The sequence below is a fragment of the Herpailurus yagouaroundi genome, unplaced genomic scaffold (genome assembly GCF_014898765.1).
Source record: "Herpailurus yagouaroundi ecotype Mexico unplaced genomic scaffold, PumYag 100, whole genome shotgun sequence".
NCBI classification, from domain to species: domain Eukaryota; kingdom Metazoa; phylum Chordata; class Mammalia; order Carnivora; family Felidae; genus Herpailurus; species Herpailurus yagouaroundi.
Genome location: NW_024412391.1, coordinates 21,694,728 through 21,719,684, shown reverse-complemented (window position 1 = coordinate 21,719,684; position 24,957 = coordinate 21,694,728). Strand labels below are relative to the sequence as shown.

At 35.6% G+C, this 24,957-nt stretch overlaps 1 protein-coding gene across 1 annotated transcript in view; it reads right to left on the bottom strand.

Moving 5' to 3' along the window:
• The window catches only part of WASL (WASP like actin nucleation promoting factor), a 63,693-nt gene that overhangs the window by 26,199 nt on the left and 12,537 nt on the right, over positions 1 to 24,957 (bottom strand). The window contains exons 2-4 of the mRNA XM_040472083.1: positions 5,278 to 5,412; positions 3,394 to 3,480; positions 2,070 to 2,166 (exon numbers count right to left, since the gene is read on the bottom strand). Of these exons, the coding sequence (XP_040328017.1) occupies positions 2,070 to 2,166; positions 3,394 to 3,480; positions 5,278 to 5,412 (319 nt within the window). The remainder of the gene's footprint in view (positions 1 to 2,069; positions 2,167 to 3,393; positions 3,481 to 5,277; positions 5,413 to 24,957) is intronic.

Sequence of the window (24,957 nt, the reverse complement as noted above, 5' to 3'; positions counted from 1 at the left end):
GTAATCAAATTCTGTCTGTATCAATGAATGTCAATCTCCCATTTCCCAGGTGATGTCACCTCTGCAACCAGAGGAAATACTTCTTAAAGTGATGACAACACAGATATGGAAATATACTGAGATAAATATAAAGTTCAGAGTGTATATTCTAAAAAGTAACTTAAAAATAAGACGGTATCCTGGCTTGAAAGCCACACATATGAAAAAAAGGATGGCTTGGCTGAACAATGAATGGGAGGTACTAATGTGAGGTATTTGCTAAAACATTAGCAGGACAGTATTTAATCAAATCAAGAGATGTGTTTTAGTATCATGGAACCAGTGAAACTACTTTTGGAGTACTGTGTTCAAATCTGAACCATCTGAAGAAGACAAAAATCTACAGTGGATTCAGAGCTCAGTACTCAGGATGAGTCTATAAACTACATCATGTGATGAGTAAAAAACTGGAACTGGTTAAACTAAAGAAGTGAAGGCGTAAGAACACGATAGATGGCTTCCATTATTAAATGGCTACTGGGAGGAAAAGAAAACAGACTAATTTTTTGTTGCTCCAAAAGTCAAACTCCATGCATCTAAGTTAAAGAGAGGTGAAGCTGGAGTTTGACTTAGCATGAAGGACTACCCAAAGATGAATCAGCTGACTCCCTAATGTTGGGGTCTTTCTGCTTGTGAAACACCATGCTTAAATGCTTAGGAACTGCGTAAAAAGAAATTCCTATACCAGCTGAAAGACACCTTTAAGTGACCTTCCTATTTCAAAGTCAATTAGTCTATATTTTAAGAAACATTTTTTACTCACTTTGATTTGGAAATGCCACATATTTTGGCTAAAAGGAACGCCAGAAAGCTCCTGGCCAAGCACCACATGTCCCTGAAATAAGGTACTAAACCATAAATCATTCCATAGCTTTAAATTCTTCCCTAGCATGGAATCAAGTGGTAAATGTCCTTGATCCCAAAAAGAAGTAACAAAAAATAGGTCCCTAACAATTCTCCTATGTGCTCATTACAGTTAAGATATAATAAGAAGGCAATAGTGAGCAACAGCTTACTTCATTTTATTCTCGTTTTTACCTCACTTCCCTCTTGAAAATACATTAAAATACTAATGGAGAAGTATAAAATGGAGTACATGATTTTACACTCCAGTTTTCCAGATCCAATGTCTTATTTTTTTCATGGCTTAGTCCCTCTTATTGGTAAAGCACATCCCTGAATACAGTGGTAACATGTACCCCCAGATATACAGAAAACTTTCAAGGAGCATATGGCATAGTTTTAAGGATATCTATTTGCTGATCTCGATACCCATATGTTATTTCTCCTAAAACTGATTTGCATAAAACGATGATTTTGGAGAGGTTCACCTTTCCTAATCACCCTTCTCCCACTTCCTAACAGAAACAGTAGACTGTTAACAAATATTTCTATACCAATAAATTTAAAGTTCTACACTATCTTGCATCATTCTCTAATTATCTTAACGTGTATTAAAGTCTCATGAATTACACTGCGTTTCTCATGGTTTAATAATAGATAACATTAGGGACAAAATAGAGACAAAACAGTGTTTACAGATTATATTTGCAACGTGGCTTATTTGCTTCTAGGCTTGCCTAAAAAGTCTTTGTTCACAAAGTATTAAATATTCTAAGAATGTAAGAACAATGCCATAAAACTGCAAATTTAAGAGTCAGTATATATGGAATATTACCAACAAAAAAAGGTTATCAGAATGAGTTCTTCAGTAAACTGAAAAAAACTAGTTCTTAATATGCCTCTTAAGTAAGGATCATCACCTTTTTTATTTTTATTTTTTCTAGAGGGGCAGAGAATACACATTTTAGATTTTGTGTGTCATACAGTCTTTGTTGTAACTATCCAACTATTGTTGTGGCAAAAAGGCAGCCGCAGACACACTATACAGACAGTATGTAAGCGAATAAACATAGCTGTGTCTCACTAAAACTTCAGGTGGTAGGCCAGATCTGTCCCATAAGCCTTAGTTTGCTAGCTCCTGTTTCAAAGGATTAAAAAAAAAAAAAAAAAAAAAAAAAAAGGTTTACCAGATTTTCTTTGTCGCCGGCCCAACAAGTCTGTAACTGCTTTTCGGAATTTTTTTGCTTCTTCTTCATTGGCAAAATTAAGAGCAACTTGACAAGTCTGAAATATTTTTTTTTTTTTTTTTAGCAAAAAAGGTAAACAGCAAAACACATGAATTTAGCTTTATTTAATGAAAATGTTGATAGCCAACAAAGTACATTTCTGAAGAAGGAAAGCTGACTTTACTAACAAAGATTCAGTTTACCTTAAAGTTTTAATTTTACTTGAAAAACCTAAGAATGCTAAAAGCACAGAAAAAGCAAAGTAAAAGACTACATTTAGAAAAGCTGCCTATCACAGTGGACACTCAAAATTAAACTGAATACTTTATCTTCAACAACAACAAGAAAAGAAACAAAAAAATTTGATCCTTCAACAGAGCTCTATAAAATAATTTGGATTTTAGAAAAAGCAAATACCAGAAAAGTTGGTCAAATGCAGGCCAGCTCTATCTTTACTAGGGAATGTTTTTATTTTACAGCTTAACTGTAGGTATTATTTAAATTATAACTTTAATTCAGGTAAATTATTTAAAATCGTGGAAACACACTGACATTATTGATTATGGTACTTAATGCATACTTTTATATATTTACATATATCTATATTTTATTAAGAAAAATGTGGAAAACAATAGCTAGAGAAGAAAATACTTTTTGAAAAGATAGATCATCTAATCCAACCATCTTTTTTCTTATTATAGAAAATTTAGGAAATACAAATATGAAAATAAAGAAAATTAAAATCACCTATAATCTAGACACTCAGACAATCCCTGGGAGCAGATGGTATGGAAATCCTTCTAACAATTTCCCCAAGTATATGCTATAAATTTTTGAAATTCTGTTCTCCCCGCTACACACATTTACTTTATTTTAGTACTCTCCTAAGTCACGAACTATTCTTTTACGAAATAACTTGAATGGCAATATAATATTCAATGTTTAAAAGATATCACAGATTAGTGGGCAATTCAGACTTCATTTTTACAGAAAACTAAATCCCAGAAAGATTAAGCTATCTGCCCAAAGACAAAAAGATGATGAAAACCAAATTTCTTTTCACGTAGCAAGTTATATTCACAGTACTCTTTGAAATCCTTTTTGGTTTTTTGGCCCTTTAAAATCGTAGCCATTTCCTCTTTACTATCTATGAAGATGCTTTTAAAAGTAAAATCATTCTTTTTATTTCATACAGTGTTTACATGGAAAGCTCATAGATGCTTTCCACAGACAAATGTAAAAACAATTACATTAAACAGGGCAATAAAAAAAAAATATGACTTACATCTCCAGCGAAGGTATGAAAATATCCTCTAGGACTATTATATACAAAGTTATTGTATAGCTCTTGTTCCCACAATAGTTTCCCATCCTAGAAAACAACAGTTAAAATAAGAGTTAACAAAAAGATAATCTCTAGGAATAAACCAAAATAGATGACTCCTATTAAGCAAATTGTTTTTATTAATAATAGCTTTTACATGCACAGAAAACACAGATATGCATAAAATATATATAACATAATTTAACTGGTGTTTTCTTAATAAGAAAATAGTAAATTCTGGCTATTTCTTCCATAAAAACTACGTATCAAGTGAGCTTAATTCAGTATGCCAAGATACAATCTCCTTAGCCTGTATTCCCAAATATAGTTACCTGGTCAAATACGTAACTAGAACAGTTACTAGGTCATCGATGTCAGACAGAAGGAATAGAATACTGCTGTACGTGCACTGATGATCAGTGCCTAGTTCCACTGGCAATAGACCGTGTGCTATCAAACATTATAGGAACATTTCACGCTCTTTTCCTCAATTCTGTAAGATGCTGGGAGTGTCAAATATACCTTCTCTGTACTGTTCACTAACAGTCTTTGAACTCCTAAATTTTATACAGTGGCTCCCTAATACTACTAGTAAAAGCAGTGTCAATCATGTGCAGAAAAAGACCGATGATTTAGGTGCACCAAGGGTAAACTCTGGTTAGGAGAGGCATGGGTGACTGGATTGTCATATGTATGGCTGTAGTAGAAGACATAGAATTAACCTTAACACCAAAGGTGGCTAATTGCCAAGCATTCAGCAATGGTTATCTACAATTAGAAATCAGCAGTTAGAGGAAGATAAGTATTGCCCTATTCTGAAAGCAAAGTTCTACCTAGACCATGACTTAAAAATATTCAGAATTCACTATACACACAGGACCACCCATTCCTTTTCTCTTTGTGGAGTTATATGTGCACTTTACTTCTAAATAGTGCTTCTCATTGGTGATGAGAAGTATGTCAAAACAACTATGGGTTTCTTTCAAACTACTGCATGTTTCCCCATCCCCTAGAATCACTGCCATAGTTAAGCCACTGATAACAGGAGTACCCCACATCTCTCAGCTTTCTTGGAGTATGGAGAAGTGGATGCTAAGAAGCACTAAGTTACAAAGTACAGTAACTTAAATCTTACTTAATCTCAGGGAAACACTTTGCAATAGACGCAGATGGTTCTCGCATTTTATAAATAAATAAGCCAAGGCCCAGAGAAATTAAACATACAGAGGCTGACATACAATCTATCCGTAAGTATCATCCAGGAGAGTTCAAAGTCAGTGTTTTTTGGTTGTATTTATTGTCACATATAAATATTACAAAAGCCTACTTATAGAAAAGGTCTTAAAAGATAAATGGAGACTTCATCTCTGCAAAAAGGTAATTACTTCTATGGTAACTACAAGAAATGAATACCTGAGAATGGGCATCCAATCTAGGACAATGTGGATTTGTGTTTGAATGTGAGCGATACAAAGCTGTGAAAACGTAAACATACCTACGTTGAGAAACAACATAAGGAAAAATGGGTAGCAAATACATTATTATAGATACTGTATTATGCTTTAAGCCTAGGCTGAAGTAACTAACAGTACATACTAAACTAAAATATACTTTTATAGTTCCTTGAAAGGACTTTATATTACTCTGTATGGGACAAGATGAAATAGAAGAGTATCATTAGAAAGAGAGCATGTAGGGAAAGCCCAAGATGTAAAAAGTATTAAACTATACATACAGGATAAACAAAAATTACATACGTAACATACATAAATATATGTAAAAATCGTAACTGAAATAAAAAACCTAAGCACCTACAGTTTAAAGTGGAAGCAAAACAAAACTCACCTTAATATCAAATATTCTTAAAAAATAAGATCTCTGTGGATTGTCCTTAACGAGACAAGCAACACCGCTGCACTTCTTTGACCACATACAGTTACGATCTGCTGCATATAACTGTACCACCGCTGAAGACATAGTCTGGAAAATGTAAAATTTATAGCCATTAGGTTCAAAATAACATTCAGATGACCTCAGCCCCTGCTGACATCCTGAATGCAACCTCATGAGAGACATGGAACCAGAACCACCCAGCTATGTTGCTTCTGAATTTGTGACTCATAGGAACAAGGGGATAATAAACATTTATTGTTACTTTCTGAAGAAATTACTTATTCAGTAATAAATAACACAATAACTATGCTAAAAATAACTATGGAAAGGAAACATTTATTGCTGCTTAGAATGTATCAGAAATCGTGTTAAGCACTTTTAAATACAACTCCATTTAAATTTTATTACTATTATAATTTCATTTTATGCTTGAGAACCTCAGAGTTAAAGGGATACATAATTTACTCCACAAATCACACAGCTAACTGGCAGAGTTGAAATTCCAATCCAGGCAAGTTGTGACTTCAGATCCTGTACTTACTCCTTGCAAAATACAATAATCCCCAATCCTCCTTTATCCATGGGGAATACATTCCAAAACCCTCCAGTGGATAGCCTGAAACTGCCGATAGTACCAAATCCCATATATACTATGTTTTTTTCCCCTATGGATACATAGCTATGATAAAGCTTAATTTATAAGTTAGGCACTGAGAGATTAACAACTAATAACACAATAGAACAATTACAACTATATACTGTAATGCAAGTTACGTAAATGTGGTCTCTTACTCAAAATTATCTTATTGTACTATACTCATCCTTCTTGTGATGTGAGATGATAAAATGCCTATGTGAGGAGATGAAGTGGGGTAAAGGCATAGGCATTATGATGTGGCATTAGGCTACTACTGACCTTCTGACAATATGTCAGAAGGAGGATCATCTACTTCTAACCTGCCAATTGACCTTGGGTAACTGAAACCATGGAAAGCAAAACCATGGGCAAAGGAGGACTACTACACCATTTTCCAATAAAATGAACATTTAAGTAATGAAGTAGTAGTGTTAGTAAAGGCTGATGTCTGTATAGCAGTTAACTACTTTAGTATGGTACTAAATCAAACGAAAGCAAAATTTGTGGTTACTAAATTATAATGCTGGACACTTTGATCATACCATCCTGGAAGACAGATTCTAGTATCACCTTTTTCAAAGATGGTAAAACTGAGGGAAAAAAGATATTAAGTGACTTGCACATGGCCACTTAGCTTGCACGCTATACTGAAAACATGAAGAATTATTTGAGTGATCGTTGTGCCAATTTTTCCAAGGATATAGCTAACTAGTACCCTTTCAGACGTGTAAGAAAGAAGCTAATTGTTACATGCAAGGAACACAGCACATTAACTTCTACCACGTTGCCACCTCACTCATGACAGTAACATAAAATAATGGAAACTTTAGTTTAATTCTAAATTAAGTTTTTTTTTAGGGGCACTTGGGTGGCTCAGTCAGTTAAGCATCCATCGACTTTGGCTCAGGCCATGATCTCACGGTTCATGAGTTTGAGCCCTGCATTGGGCTCTCTGCTGTCCGCACAGAGCCTGCTTAGTTTCCTCCATCTCCCTCTCTCTCTGGCTCTCCCTCGCTGGTTCGGTCTCTCTCTCTCTCTCTCTCTCTCTCTCTCTCTCTCTCTCCCTCTCGCTCCCTCTCTCTCTCTCCCTCCCTCCCTCAAAATAAATACACTTAAAAAAAATCTCCTTTAAGCTTTTAAATAAATAAATAAATAAATAAATAAATAAATAAATAAAGTTTCTTTTATAGTATGATCTAGGAAGTAACTATGCAATTTTAGTTTCTGTCAGAATGATACACCACACTTACAAATCCTCTGAAAGTAATAATCATGTTTTTGGGTCTAAATCTACTGATTTCAGGGGCACCTGATGGCTCAGTCAGTTAAGCATCCAACTCCTGATTTCGGCTCAGGTCATGATCTCACAGCTTGTGAGATTGAGCCCCGCCACTGGGCTCTGTGCTGACAGAGCAGAGCCTGCTTGCGTCTCTGTCTCTGTCTCTGTCTCTGTCTCTCCCCCCCCCCCCCACCCTGCCCCTCACCTGCATGAGTGTCTCTCTCTCTCAAAATAAATAAACATTTAAATCTAGTGATTGCACTCCTAAATGGGAAAGCAAGGAAATAATTTAAAATACCTCAAAAATTTGTTATTTTTATATAAATATGAAACAAAATGTTTATACAAATATATTAGTTACAGTTTTTTAAATAAAAGGAATTTAAAAACCAGAAGTAAGAGATGACTTAAGTAATTACAGTATATCAGTTCAATGAATACTGGTCATTGTAAAAGGAAATAGACTACATTAGATTTAGGAATAAAGTTGTTTTGGGTTACCTAACTATGGCTGGGGAACTTTCAGACTCATATACACAGAGTTTATATATATTAGTTGTAATAATAAAGTCAGAAATGTAAGATGAGTGTACTTCTGGGGAATCCAAATTGTATAAAGACTTTCCTAACTAACAGTGCTCCATGTTATGTTTTTAACTTTTGTAGACCACAAACTCATCTTTGAATTTCTGATAGTCATTGACAGCACACAAAGCAGCAAGAAAATTTCCACAAGAGCCATTAAAAAAATGATAAAGATAGTTTGAAACATATCAAATGTATATACTAGGATGCTGGGCTTAAAAAAGGACACTATGCCTTTGGCTTGCTCAAAGCATACTTTGTTCTTCTCCAAGTATAACACATATCATTTTCTGCTTGGGCTCCCCGACCTCAAACTCCTCACACTGAAAACTTCAACCAAAAACAAATGGATTCTGCATATATGACCCAAAGGTATTAAAGAACAGACTGAAGGATTCAAAAATCAGATGAGTAAATTTGTTTTCTAAAGCAAATTCATATAAATTACTGTCATTTTAGTATGATGCTGTCAAAAGGCATTCATTTCTAAAAAGAAATTAGGAAACTAGATACCAAGAAAAAAATAAAAAAATCCTTTTACTTTTCTTTTTAACCAAAAGACAAGAAGTAACAGCTCAGAAAAGAAAAAAACGGATTATCAAATAGAGTCTGAAATTCCATTATGGAAATCCCCTTGCCAAATGACCAAATATTGACATGTAAAATGTATATGTGAACCTAAAAAAAAGTAACAAAAACTAAAAATCTACATTTAAACATTTATATAAATGTAAAACAAATTCTTAAAACATCTGCTTGAGAAATAAAGACCTGTGAAACAGTTTAATAGCATTCCACATAAACGTGGTTAGCAGAATAAACCTTATTCTAAAACAATTTATAGAATTTTAATACTGAAGAACCCACCTGTAATCAGAAGCTATTTTCAATAACTGGATTTTCAAATTTCTACTACAATCATACTGTCAGTATATGCCTCTTTCAGCCCTTTTTATCTTAAACTAGCAAAGTCTGAAAATTATATAAAGCCCTTTCTGATTAATTCAGGAAAATTATAGTAAATGCAAGAATAGCTTACACATATAAAATTTAATACATAAATGCTAGAAACATTAAAACAGTGACTATCCCTTAAGCCCTAGATTGACAGTGACTTAATTAAGCTTTTGGAAACATTCCTTCCATTCCTTTAAAGAAATTACAGCTACTCAACTCCGCTACATCTGGTCTCTCATAACTGAGAGGTATTATTGAAAAACAACCTAAGGACAAGTGCTTAGGAAAAGAAATCTATTTCTTATTAGCCCAATAATATTAGGGTTAAAATTTGTTAATTAAAAGGAAACAAGTAATATATCAGCTTTTGTAGAAACAGAACCTGTCCTATCATACACAGTCCTGATATTTCAGTACTAAGTTACTGAAATAACACATTCATCCTCAGAACTTTCATTGTCAAGAGCAGACAGAAGATAAAGGATGAACTCTGGGATGTGGATCTCTCCCACTTTCCTTCAATGGTGCACTTCTACCTCTCAGGCAGACTCTGCACCAGTCAAGAACTATTTCCCCAATTCCCTAGGTTAAATGACTGGTTTTTTCCTTCGCTTTTCTAGAGTATCTTCTTTCTGAGTATCTTGTGTAAATCTTATTGTACCACAACTTATTCTAAAATAGACTAATTTGCTGTATTGATTATTCATTTTAGTGGACTGTAATTCCCTTAAGCACCTGAACAGTTTTGCAAGAATATATATATTTTCACTTCACCTACACTTTGCTCCAAGTAAGCAAACATTTGTTAAATTAAAAATTACATATTCTGATTTTGATACTAATACTATGATAATGTCCTTGATTTTAGGATACACATTTGAAGCATTATAAAGGGGTATGATACCGGCAATTACTTTCAAGTGGTTCTGAAAATAACTGTATATATGTATGTGTACATACATAAGACAGAAGGAACCCTAACAAAATGTCATAAGTGCTTGACAAATCTGGATGAAGGATATGCAGGAATTCTTTGTACTATATTTGCAACTTTTCTGTAAGTATGAAATTAAAAAAACTCTAGAGCCCAAATGATTCATAAAAGTGTAAGACTCTCAGCCTCCTTCCACAGCCATGAGTCTTGGGACGGTGGTTCTACCTGTACATATACTAGCTACTACCACACTGACTCAAAACTAAGAAAATCACTACTTCTTCCAATTCCTTCTATACTCATACCAACCTTGTTACAGGGAGCTTCATCCTGAGTAAGAAAGACTTAAATCACAAAGATTCACCACTTCTATAGTTTACATTCTTCTCACATTATCAGAACGACCATGTTATATAACAGGTCAAAATAAGAATTTGAGATTAGGAAAACAGACGTTTCTTTTATTACAGGATCAGCTAATGACGGAAAAGACTGGAAGATACTAGGTCTTGTAGATCCTTGCCTGACCAACTGCCTACTTAGTACTAAGATGACTTAATAATGAACAACTGTCTACAAATATTATTTTAATAATCCAATAAATATACAATGTTGTTGAAGGAAATCATTTTTAAAGATATATTTTCAATTAATATCCAAAATAAACAGAGTGTGGGGAAAAAAAAATCATAGGATTGAAAACATAAGTCTTTCCTATGGACATGATAGTCTAGATTAATAGCCAAAACACTCCAGCTTTTGTGTGTGTGTGTGTGTGTGTGTGTGTGTGTGTGTGTGTGTGTATCCAAATTCCTAAAATCTAATCCAGGAAAATCCATCCTAAGTTTTCTTATTATATAAAACTGCTTTAAATGTTCCTAAATACTCTGACGATATATTCACATGAAATGACCCATTAGTATCATAAATATGAAATTTTAATATGAAACATAAAAGGAATTATAAAAGTAAAGAAAAAAAATTTGGTTATACTTCAATTAAGAAATTAAAAATCATGTAAACGAGGAATTTGATTGAACTCTTATAATTTAATTGTGCAGTGATTTCAAGGAGCAATTTTCTAAATAATTAAAGTATAACAATGCTTTAGTTACACAGCCACCTAAAAAACCCAACACAGAAACCAGCAATTTAAAAAAAATAGAAACAAGACTCCTGATTGGAAAGTACCAGTAAAAATTACCCAGGAAAAGAAAACACCGATAATTTACTCTGGAAAGGGCAGATTTTATCACCTGGTAATTTCCACAATGAGAAATAACCAGAAAGAGAAAGGAAAATAGAAAAAGGTAGAGATTAAAAAAGAATACATCAAAGACAGAAGACTCCAGAAGAAACCGTAATTTTTTAAAAAGCAAAGTTGGAGGATTAAAAGAGAAAGTGGACAAAAGCAGTAACAGAATCTCAAGTGTGTGTGTGTGTGTGTGTGTGTGTGTATGTATATAAAAGCCACAAGAAAACAGCTGCTGTCTTATGGATCAAGCAGAAATGGTGTTTTAGGCCTTAGTAGCTACTTAAGAAAAAGACCATGCTAGGCATATTCATTTACCAAATGTTTACTGAGCACCTACTATGTACGTGGAACTGTGATAAATGGGGGTGGGGGTGAATGAAAGTGAGGTCAAGCACAAAAATTTATTACAGACATGGTCCTCATGAAATGTGTTCTAATGGGCACAAAGACATTGTTAATGATTACAAATGCTATAAAAGAAAAATGCATCATGCAGGAAAAATGTAAAACCTATCCAGCATGGGAAGGCTGCCCAAGAGTAACAATTTACCTGAAGGATGAAACTGAATGAGTCAGGTGAGCAAAGGGGTGGAGGGAAGAGGAGAAGAAATAGCATTCCACTGCAGACAGATCAACAAAGACCCTACCATGGGAAAGTGCTAATCTGAGTAGGTAAGAAAGAGAAGAGTGGCATGGAATGAAGTCACAGACTTCATATTAAAATAACATCAAACATGGCTCACCTCTGTGGTTTAGAGAGATAAACAGCCATGTGCAGTTTGGAGACTTTGTCTAGAGATGTAGTAGAGTGGTTTATCATTCCTATAATGGCTTTTGATGTCTCTTAGTATCTCAGTTCTGGTATACTCTTCTTCCCCACCCCCACACCCCGCCCAAGGACCCTGGGTTTGTCCATATGATTTGCTTTGAGCAATAGAGCCTCAACAAATATAAGCAGAAGCTTGAAAACTACTTGTACGTAGTGGCTTGCCCTCCTGGAACTGCTGCCCTAAAATCTTGGGGTGAAAGACCATATGGAGAGCCAGCCCCATCATATTACCTGTCCTTGCCAAGCCTAGTTCCCACTGGACTGCCCACTGAATGCCACTGCATGAGTGAACATAGGTGACAAACTAGACACCCCACCAATCCACAGAATCATAAAATATAAATCAATACTGCTTTTAAGTCACAAAGTTTTCAGGTGGTTTGTTTGCAGCAACATGCAGGAGATTATTTTAATATAATAATAACATATTATAGATAGTTCTAGCTCCTTCCTCCATTTCATTTATACTGGACATGTGTTTAAAATTACCAGTAAAGTTTTCAGAAAAATTTTAATGTTTATTTATTTTTGAAGGAGAGACAGAGTGTGAGTGGGGAAGGGGGAGAGACACACACAGAATCTGAAGCAGGCTCCAGGCTCTGAGCTGTCAGCACAGAGCCCAACGCGGGGCTTGAACCCACAAACTGCGAGATCATGACCTGAGCCGAAGTCAGATGCTCAACCAACTGAGCCACCCAGGCACCCCAGAAATTTTGATCTATAAATCGTAGAAGTTTTAGAGCTCACTCTCACTATCAATGCACTTTCTTTTTTGGAATCATTGTTTAAATGCATTTTACATCCAAAAGCCTTACTAAAAGATATGTACTGGACAAGAGACTAAGCTCACTCACTAAACTAGTCATGGCCACACATCCATCTCATATGGTGTCTGTGATTTAAATTCATACATCAAAAAGCTGTAAATTATGTGGCAAAGATCTTTAGCATTACCTGCAATCAAAATTATAGATGCTAAAACCACAAATGGCAAAGTTTACCATCCTCTTAATTTTCTACTTGAAGGATAATCACACATAGATAAAGGTGAGAGGAATAGTGATCTCAATATAGACTGGGTTATGTTTACAGACAGGACACTGTAGTAGACGGGCAGCAAATAGGTGCAGCTTGCTCTCTTCTGCCTTTCCCTTCTCTGTAGCTTAAGTAGACATGCTTTAGGGAGTTTTTCTTCTTTCCTCTTCTGTGGGTTTCAATTTTTAGGGAATGAAGGTGCAGATGGGAAGGACGGTCCCAAGGATTACCACCTCAGCTGACCAAAGTTTAACATTTACCGGCTGCGCCCCAAGCTCTGGCAACAAGAAAATGCGCGCATGTGTGTGTGTGTATGTGTACAAAATACATTATAAAATATACAAAGTATATTATGCTATAATATAAAGTATGTTATATTTTAAGACCTAAGTATATTATACATTTTTATTATAAAATATATTTATTTATATATTATTAAATATATATTTTTTATTCTGCTACCACTTTCCTGTGCAAGTAACAGTTTGGGAAGAGAAGGTGGAAGGTTGTTACTTTGGTCACTGATAGGATTTCAGTGTTCCTGAACCCAGTATCATTTCACCATAAATTTATCCAGAGTATAATCCAATCCCTTCATTTTACAGAAGAGGTCAATTTATTTCTCAAAGTTCATATTGGTCAGCTCTGGATGAATTTCACAATCAGATGCTCATTTTATATTCACCATGCACTACTCATTGATTTATCCCAGTTACTAATTTGTTAGATTTTTGACCTATCACATCTAAATGATTTTCCAAGAACTATATATCCTTAGTATAATTTTATCCCTCTATTGATCTCATTTGGTTTACCTTATTTTGGAGGAGGGCAGGGGAAAGTTAGTGGCGGTAGCAAATAGAGGACTACTAGTGCATGAGAAAAAAGGATCTTTATGGAAAGAAAAACTTCAAACAGATGTAAGTTATACGACCTGGGGACATAAGCAGATTTACCAGGAAGCCAATTCATTTAAGTTTCAGAATCCTTTACTTGGAAGTTTCCCTTACAAAATTTGGTTTGTTCTCCTTTGGGGAGCACATGAAGGAGCAGCAACCCCAGCCGCATGCTTAAGGGCTCCTCTGTAGCTATTCTTGGAGGTCATCCTGGTACTTCCATCAAGGATGCACTACCTCGACATCCGTCCAGCCCCAGCAAATAACCTGTCCCTCTTGGAACACAAAATGCTCCCAGACCCAATCTTTAACCCCAAGGAAAAGGTATGAATGACTGCTATTTAGCACCCTGCTGGGGGTGGCACACTAAGACCAAACTTTGAACACTTCTGGGGAAAGGAGAGTGGTCCAGCCACCTAAGATCAAGAGCTGGAGTTTTTTTCCCCAGGCAAGAAGCATCCTCTAAACAAAGTGAAGGAAATTAAAGATGTACCAGTAACTAGTTTAAGGAAACTTCTTTGAGCTTCACAACTATCAATATTTTGATCAAACATACTAGAGCTGGAGTCTTTTCTATAAAATACCAGATAGTTAATATTTTAGGCTTGTGGGCTCTTTGGCCTCTTTTATCTCTGCTGCTATAGCGTGTGCAAAAGCAGCCATAGATAATTTGGAGATGACTATCCTCCAATAAAACTTCATTTACCAACACAAGCAGGCTATAGTTTGCTAAGCCGTGTGCAAGAAGAAAGGATCTCTCTATAGAAAATACAAAATTGTTGTCATGTAAAGAGGTGCTCAATGAATAGATAGCCAAAATAAGTAGGAAAAAAAATATCAAGAAAGTGTATCAATTAATAGTAATAGAAATGTTATAATAAGTAATAAGCTATTTTTCTGGATTTTGTGATGTTTATGGTATTTTTTTGTTGTTATCTTTTCTCATACTAAATCACCATTTTTATATTTAATTTTAGATTCTTTTTTTAAAGAGAACACTTCCAAATTATGTAAGTTTCAGGCCACAAAACGTGGATCAGCCTTATTTGGAGTAACAATATAATGCACCAATTGCAGAACAGGATTTTGTATCTAAAAAAAAAAAAAAAAGAGCTAACTGAATATATTCCTTTTGCCAAACCAAACTTAATGTAGTAACTTTTTAACATGCAGTGACTTTATCAACAGAAAAAAACTGCGGCTGAGCAACTTCAAAAAACCACTCAATAAAACAAAGGTTTGAAAGGTCACTGGGAATGTGTGGGTCTATGTGGATGGGTTGCAAGAGTCTTTATAGTTAACTTTCTACCCAAAGTAAGAATTCCTCACGTGATATTGTTAACAATTAAATAACATTTGCTTGAATGCTTGCTCCAATGGAGAGTTCACAACTTGAAGGGAAAAACTCTTATTCTTGAGCAACTCAGAAAATAGATACTGAACCTAAACCTGTTTTCCTGGCAATTCCCACCCACAGGTATTTAATCTTTAATCGTTCATTTAAATATCTGTTGAACATTTGCTATGTGACAGGCGCAGTGCTAGTTACTGTGGCTACAATGCTACAAAACTGGAGATGTAAACTATTCCCCCACTAATCACAGCATATCATGTATGTGTAGTGGCAATAACATTTTCATTTTCATAAAGATGTGCCCCAACAACCCTACTTCTCAGGTCATCTCTTTTTCAGCAAGAATTTGTTTTGGTCATTTCTCATCTGACCTGATTTATGGATACCTTATCAGTCTGGTTGCCCTTATCAGTCTATAGTTACATGTGGTCTGACCAGTGCAGAATATTAGCGAAATGATGGAGGAGATAATTTGTTCCCAATCACAGAAAGAAATGCATGTGCCACCTCATTCTCACCTATCACACTGTATACTGAAGACACAGGGCACCATCTTTCACTAGTCATTATCCTCTCTCATGTCCTGATTTTCCATTTCAGTTCTTTGCTCCCAAAGGCAAAACACCCTCTCTCACCCTCCCTTTACCTGGCTAATTCTGTTCACCTTTCAAACCTTAGTTCAGATGTCATCTATCATATCCCTTCCCTGACTCCCTCAAAAAGTGTTATAACTTAACCTACAGTTAATATCCTACTATTTATGAGAATAAGCAACATGAGCTTGCCTTACAAGGCACTTTAGTCCATTTCAGGAGGAAGCAGTTCCTCTTTTCACTAGGCCTTACCAAGAAGATTCTCTTCAAAAGTCAGTGGACTGGTTAGGTAATTAGACCCTCTCAAACTACACCAATGGTTAGGTTAAATATTTTTAGTGGACAGGAAATGCTAAAGAATAAAATGAAATCTAGAATTAAAAAGTCTACAGGAGGGGGGCCTGGGTGGCTCAGTCGGTTAAGCATCTGACTTCGGCTCAGGTCATGATCTCGCAGGTCATGAACTTGAGCCCTGCGTCGGGCTCTGTGCTGACAGCTCAGAGCCTGGAGCCTCTTAAGATTGCTTTGTCTGTCTGTCTGTCTCTCTCTCTCTCTCTCTCTCTCTGTGGCCCACCCCGGCTTGCACTCTGTCTCTATCTCTCTCAAAAATAAACATTAAAAAAACATTTTTTAAAGTCTATAGGAATCAAATATGCTGAGAAGTTCAAACTTCATTAAAAAAAAAAAAAAAAAAAAGCACAGAGAACACAGGGGCACCTGGGTGGCTCAGTCCCTTCAGTGTCCGACTTTGGCTCCGGTCATGATCTCACAGCTCGTGAGTTCAAACCCTGAGTTGGGCCCTGTGCTGACAGCTCAGAGCCTGGAGCCTGCTTCAAATTCTCGGACTCCCTCTCTCTCTGCCCTCCCCTGCTTGTGTGCGCTCTCTCTCTCTCTCTCGAAAACAAATGAACACTAAAAACAAAACACAGGGAACATAGTCAATAGTATTATAACAACATTGTATGGTGACAGATGGTGACTACACTTTTGGTGGTGAGATATGTTGTATACTTGAAACTAACAATCTGTGTGTCAACTCTACTCAACATAAATGAATACTTGGAACAGGAAAAGTTACGATCTCTGATGTAACTAGTACCAGAGTTTCCCCACTAGTACACGTCGCATTGGTACTAACAAAAATTCTCTGAAAGGACGCCTGGACAGCAGATCTGCCATAAATCCGCTGCAGTAGAGCCCACATACTCAAAAAAGTACAGGCAAAATATCTAAAAAATACTGAGATGAAAGGATCTAATAATTAGCAGGAATGAGAAATATTACATAAGCAAAGATAGCATGACATACAGTATGAAAGAAGAGCTATAACTGATTCACAATAACCCCCAAAAAGTTAAGTCTTAACCATAATCAAAATGGATGTTCATCAGATGAAGCATGATAGGCAATTTGCATCCTGTAATAATGATGTATTTCTTTTGGAGCAAGAAAATATACCAGAGTAAAATATATGGTACCTCAAATATTCACATAGGGACCTACTTTATCACATAGGAGTTAAAGTAAGTTCAGTAATGTGTTTGTTCTGTTGTACTAAACCACGGTAAAGCACTAACACATTTTAGAAAGACTTCCATCAAAATCAACAAAATATTTCAAACCTTGCATTTATTAATTCAGATCTTCAGAACCTTAATATTATCCAAAATTACTCAGGCAACTCGAACTTTCTAGGTCATCAAGAAAAAAACCCACACAACTCATTAAATAAACTACAATTTAGTTATACAATGAGATACAATACAGCTGCTAAAAAAATAAAAGAACGAAGAGGTTCTAAGTAATAAGGAAAAATCCTCAAGACACATTGTTATGTGAGAAAAAAGCAAGATGTAAAATGAAAGGTGTAGTATGTTAACATTTGTGCACAATAGCAAGAATCAATTATTTGCCTAGTATGCATAAAACTGAAAATGGACACAGTTGCTACCTATTTTGTATATGCAAAGGTGTTTTGTGAGGGGAGGAAGGACGAGGCAAATGGAAGATAGCATGGAAGAGAAACTTTTCTCTTTCATATATTTTGATTTTATACCATGTGAGTATTTGAGTTTTTCAAAAAATTAAATATTGATGTGAAAATACACACAAAAAAGAAAAAGACCTACTCAAGTCATATCATGGTAGAAGTCTGGGTGAAAAAAAGATCTTTGTGATCTAGAAACTGTAACCCAGGAAGAATTTCTTGCAGCTTTTAAGAAGCCTTCCTTTAAAAAAAAAAAAAAAAAAAAAAAGTCATTTTTGAGAGAGCGAGAGAGCACATGTGTGTGAGGTGGGGAGGGGCAAAGAGAGAGGCAGACAGAGGATCCAAAGCAGGCTCTGTGCTGAAAGCGGAAAGTCCCACATGGGGCTTGAACTCACACACTGTGAGATCATGACCTAAGCCAAAGTCAGATACTTAACCGACTGAGCCACCCAGGAGCCCCAAAAAGCCTTCCCTTAAAAATTCAGTGAACATTGCTGAAAATAACATCCTATAATATCTAAAGGCATAAAGTAATAAAAAGGCAAACTTTGGCTATTATAAAAAGATAGCCTATGTCTGTAATGAAGGCCAAAGTCTATGGCTTCTTTCATAAACTTTCCCTTTGAGTCTTTTGAACTCTTAACATGATTAATCAAGACAAGCAAGTTTAAATAAAATTCAGTCGATTTTGTCTTCCATATTTGTTATTCTATATGTAGCAATTCATAATTATCCAAGCTTTTAAAGACAGTAATAAGGATGTGTATACATATTACATGTATTATATAATATAAATAGAAGTATATAAATTATGTGTAATATGTATACACATTTCTTTTGTACACATTATATACCATATATTATATATACACATATATATATACACACATTTAATTTGCTTGACTTTCATATGTACAATCAAGGTGGGGGAAGAACATGCAAAGAAATTAATCTGAGAGTAAATGGAATTTAAATTCAACATACAACCTAAAGACTTTAGATTCAAAATTTGAGACTCATACATGATGTATAAGAATTATTAGAAAAGAAAAAAAAAGAGAGGCAAGAATCTTTCTTATTTTTTCAAAGATTTTATTTTTAAGTAATCTCTACACCCAGCCTGGGGCTTGAATTTACAACCCCGAGATCAAGAGACACATGTTCTACCGACTAAGCTGGCCAGGTGCCCCAAGGACCTTTCTAAGGTTGTTTTTACAGTTGTTACACTTTACAGTAACCAGATCTATTATGGTGATCCTTTTGCCATGCATATAAATGTTGAATCACGATGCTGTATACCTAAAATATGATGCTGTATTTCAATTATGTTTCAATTAAAAATTTTATCCCTTGTTAACAACTTCAGACTTAAAATTATAGTGTTAAACATCAGTAATGATCTACTCAATAATATGAAATCATTTAATAAACCAAATTTTATATACTTCCTCAGAAAGCTTAATGTTGCTAGTTTCTTTTTTTTTTTATTTAAAAAAAAATTTTTTTTTTCAACGTTTTATTTATTTTTGGGACAGAGAGAGACAGAGCATGAACGGGGGAGGGGCAGAGAGAGAGAGGCAGACACAGAATCAGAAACAGGCTCCAGGCTCTGAGCCATCAGCCCAGAGCCCGACGCGGGGCTCCAACTCACGGACCGCGAGATCGTGACCTGGCTGAAGTCGGACGCTTAACCGACTGTGCCACCCAGGCGCCCCATTGTTGCTAGTTTCAAAAGGCATTTTTTATTCAAAATGCATGAACCAATATTTCTAACTCCAGTTATCATTACTGAAACTGAATGAACATGCCTAACTAGATGTTCGATTGCAACCACCACAGAGGAGTAGGAAGCAGACTGTATTAAAATAAATGGTAGATCATGTTTTTTTTTCTTTTAAAAGATTTTTATCATTAATATACCATAAACTTGGGGGGCAGGGTTAAATGTTAGGATTTTATATAATTTAATTCTACTCTATAATGTTACACTAAGCACTATAAAGGCAAAAACAGCAAGCTAATAATTTTCTCTCTAAATGGAATGGGTGACTGGATCCCATGTACATATTTGGATACTTAAATGTTCTATGTTTTTAATGCATAAATTATTTGGGAAGAATTAATTTTGAGCCAAGGTGAGTGACTTAGGCAGGAGGTGCCTAAGGCAGGAAGTGAAAAGATGCTACTAGACTCCTTTTCCTTTTGCTCTTTGGAGCTGCACTGTCTAATAAGGAGCTCACTAGCCACACACAGGTATTTAAAACTGAAAATTCAGTCCCTTTGTCTTACTAGCCACATTTCCAATGCTCAATAGCCATGGATGACTACTTATTAAATGGTACAAATGCAGAATACGTCCACCATCATGAAAAGTTCCATTGGATAGTACTGCTCTGGAAAATCCAAGGGAGAGATTTTATATAAATACTTTATTAGAATAAGACATAGAATTTATAAGGTCAGGAGTGGAACAGAGTTGGAATCATTAGACAAAGGAATATTCATAATAAAAAGAATAAAATCATATTTATTCCAAAATGTCTGGCTAACTAGAGACTCAATTTGAATACAGTATTAAATTCAATTTAACAGATATTTATTATATACTGAAAACAGAAAAATAATTAAGGGCTGGTCTCTGTCTCCAGTGACCTAATTAGGGAGATATGCTTTAAATGAATAACAAACTATGCTACAAAATGAAAATGTACCAAATGAAATGTACCAAAATGAAAACAAAAATAAAGTGCTCTAGAAAGGCTGAGAAGCAAATGCTGAATTCTGACAGGACTGTCGACAAAGTAAGGGTAGAGAATCACAGATATCCCAGGGAAGAATAACGTGAGGACTAAAGCACAGATTCTGGGGTGGATTCCACCACTCACTTGCTAAGCGATTTTCGGTAATTATATACTCATCTTTCCAATCCATTTCCTGATCTGCAAAATGGGGATACTATTACTAACTTCATTTTGTGTTATAGAGTAAATTAGTTAATACATGTAAAGTGTTCTGAACAATTTCTTCATCATAGGGTGATTAAATTTAAATGAAATACAGAAAGTACTCAGAAAATTGCTTGTCATTGTATGTACTTCTTGAATGTTAACTATTATGATACTCACATTATCAGTTGCTATATTTCCAATCAGATCATTTTAAAGCTCTACTACTAGCTTACAGAAACTAGTAATTAGAGAACTAACATTTCCTGTTTTCAGCAAGTTGGTCAATTAAAAAATAAGGAGAACCAGGAAAAAAACCCAAGCCTGCGAAAACATGAAAGAAACCCTCACACCTTTACAGTCTGCAAATCTGGGATCAGAATTGTAACTAAAAACAACACCTTAGTACAGTAAATATTTTTTACAATGGCATCTAAAGCAGGTTTAGGTGAGTGACAGACCAAATAAATAATCATGTACTATATCTTAATAGAATTTTCACTAACTTTTATACACATGATAAACAGAACATAAGCAGGTACTGCCTGTCCCCCCAACCCTAATACTTCTGGTGTTAAAGACTCAGTTCCTTTCTCCAGGGACAAGTACCTGTGCTTATGCTCAATTAAGATTCTCTCCCTAAAATTTAGAATTCCAAACTGAGTCACAGGACTAACGGGTTGAGGGAAGAGATGACTGGAGTTGAGAGAAGTTCCACCAACTCCTGCTGTTGTTCTCAGAACTTCCCAGCCTCCTGCTGCTCCTGAAGTTTTATTGTTCAATTCTGTCCCGGATTCCATGGGATCCTCTGATAGCCAATAAATTCCTTTTTGCTTAAACCAGCCAGAACCAGTTTCTGTTATTTGTGCCAAAGAGCTTTAACTAACAATTGGTTTCTTAAAGTAAATATTTAAGTAATTCTCATACCTCCAAGTTCTTAATGGAAATCAATGAGAAAAGACACTTTATTCACTATACATATATGCTATTATATGCAATCATATAAATGTGGAGCTGAATTTATACAGTAACTTCCTTTGGCCTGATGTATTTTAATAGCCTGAAAGGACACTATTCTCCATAAATTCTTGACAATTATCTTTTTTTTTTTTTTTTTTAATTTTTTTTTTCCACGTTTATTTATTTTTGGGACAGAGAGAGACAGAGCATGAACGGGGGAGGGGCAGAGAGAGAGGGAGACACAGAATCGGAAACAGGCTCCAGGCTCTGAGCCATCAGCCCAGAGCCTGACGCAGGGCTGGAACTCACGGACCGCGAGATCGTGACCTGGCTGAAGTCGGACGCCTAACCGACTGCGCCACCCAGGTGCCCCGACAATTATCTTTTAATATATAGATTCATGCTCAAAACGGAACAGGTTTCTCTTTGGTAAGAATAAAGGGCAACTTTTTGGCAAGGATTCAAACTCTTTCTTAACCTGCGGCAATTAACAACTTCACCTTTGCCTCCTGCTATTAACCCAAGATATAACAGATGGCAGCCAAATAATCTACAAATGCCCAAACATACTATATTTCTCATCTTAACTCATTATGTTTACTCTGCTGGAATATTATGTTTGAAACTTGTCAAACTCCATATACCTAGTTCAAATAGCACACTCTTGATCAAGTTTTTCCACCATGTCCTCAAACACTTCTCCCTCTGCATAATCCCATAACGTTTCATTTACACATCCAATGAAGGACATATCATTGACTGACTTGTGACAGGTCCCTACATAGGGTGTTTCGCCAATGCACCATTCATCCTCTGAAAACAAGGGCCATGTATTCTCCAATTATGTACACTTAGTCCCAGCACAGTATTTATATGCATTTTGCATTCATTCATTAGCTCAACTAAACTGAAAGGAGTGTCTTTCTTAGAATCATATTATTGTTACAGTTATTTTTAGAAGAATGACAACAGTTCTCTTCTTGGCACTTCAATTAATCATAAACATCTATATGACATGGTGAAAACCCCAAGTTAATGCACCCCCATTACTAATATTTTAACGCCACCAATCACAGGAATTTGCTTCCACCTCAACCTCCATCCACAGAAGAGGGAGGCAAGCCTTCCTTATCCTCCATCACTGAATTGACCTGGAACCTTTTTCATAATACCAATATAACACTGATCTGATTATTATAGCTTTATTATAAACCTTAAAAATCAAGTGTGATGGACCAACATTTTTCTTTTGTGGCTATTCTTGCTCCTCTGAATTTCCATCTAAATGTTATCTATTTATTAAATTTTTTAATGTTTATTTATACTTTTTTTGGGGGGGAGGGAGAGGGAGAGAGAGACAGAGAGAGAGAGAGAGAGAGAGAGAGAGAGACAGAGTCAGAGAGAGAGAGAGAGAGAGAGAGAGAGAGGGAGAGAGAGAGAGAGAGGGAGAGAGAGACAGAGAGAGAGAGAGAGAGAGAGAGAGAGAGAGAGAGACGAATTCCAAACAGGCTCTGCACTGTCAGCACAGAGCCTGACGCAGGGCTTGAACTCCCACACTGTGAGATCATGACCTGAGCCAAGGTCAGAGGCTTACCAACTGAGCCACCCAGGTGCCCCTATACTTCAATTTTTTAATGTTTATTTATTTATTTAGAGAGAGAGCACGCATGAGAGAGCAAGAATGGGGGAGGGGCAGAGAGGGAGAGAGAGAGAATCCCAAGCAGGCTCCATGCTGTGGCTATGAGCGCAGAGCCCAACGCAGAGCTCAGTCCCACAAACCATGAGATCATGACCTGAGCTGAAATCAAGAGTCAGATGCTTAACCAACTGAGTCAGGCACCTCTACCTCAACTGTTTTAAAAGTGAAAAAAAATACCTTATTGTGATGAGTTTTTAAAACAAACCACCGAGCTAATTACTTCTGTTTGACACAATCTTGTTTGCAAGGTGGCTAAAGGGAAAGTTGCTACTAACAAATATTAATGCAACCTTTTTACTTCTTTTATTTGAAAAAACCCGTAATATCCCACTTTATAAGGGAGATACATAAACTCTGATTGTAAAGTACCTTGTTGCATTTATCTTCTCATTCATTAACTTTCATTTTAAAATTGAGAAATCTCTAAACTTGGAAAAATAAAACCCAAGATTCAGGAAAATCATACTTAAGAAATCAGAACATTTTTTATGGAATTAAATTAAAAAATTATTGCTATTTGTATTTGTTTAACGTTACTTAGGACTACAAAGAATATACTAGATTGTCATAAAAAAAGGCACAAATTATAGGTCAGTGCAATCTGACAAGATAAAATCCAATTTTAAATGCACTTATGCCAGGGCACCTGGGTGGCTCAGTCGGTTAAGCTTCCGACTTCAGTTCAGGTCGTGATCTCACAGCTCACTGAGTTCAAGCCCTGCATCAGGCTCCGCGCTTAAGCTCAGAACCTGCAGCCTGCTTCGAATTCTGTGTCTCCCTCTCTCTCTGCCCCCCATACCCCTATTCGCGCTCTGTCTCTCTCAAAAATAAACATTAAAAAAGATTTTTTTTAAATGCACTTATCCCTTTAAGCAATTCTATTTCTTGGAAATTATCAAAGTAAAATAACAGATCAAGTGTGTGAAGATAGATGGAATATATGTATACACATACAAATGTTAGGGGGAATGTTAGAATAAAAATAAAGAAAAGAAAAATAACTGTCTATTTCTAGGGAATTGGTCAAGCTTCTAGGATGTGCCCACTGAAAACAGTATACTTACTGACATGAAACAATGTCAATAAAAAAATAAACATCTGTGTTTGTCAGGGGGTGTTTGTTGAGAATAAGTACACATGTTCATTCACCATTCAATAATTCATGAAAACCAAAAGCTAGGAGGATATACACAAAAACATTAATAAGAATTAGTTCTGGATGATGGGGTTCATAGATGATTTCCATTTTTATCAATATTATTTTGAAAACTGCCTAATTCTGCACTTAGAAATATAATGTGAATCACATAAGCAATTTCAAATTTTCTACTAGCCAATATATAAATTAAAAGTGTGTAGAGGGGTGCCTGGGTAGCTCAGTCAGTTAAGCGTCTGACTTCAGCTCAGGTGATGATCTCATGGTTCATGAGTTCGAGCCCCACGTCAGGATCTGTGCTATCAGCTCGGAGCCTGGAGTCTGCTTCGGATTCTGTGTCTCCCTCTCTCTCTGCCCTTTCCCCACTAGTACTCTGTCTCTCTCTCTCTCTCTCTCTCTCAAAAGTAAATAAAACATTAAAAAAATTATTTTAAATGTAATGAATTAATTTTAACATATTTAACTGAATATATTTCTTAATTTGTAATTTCAGCATATAATCAATATTAACATTTTTTTTAAGTTTATTTA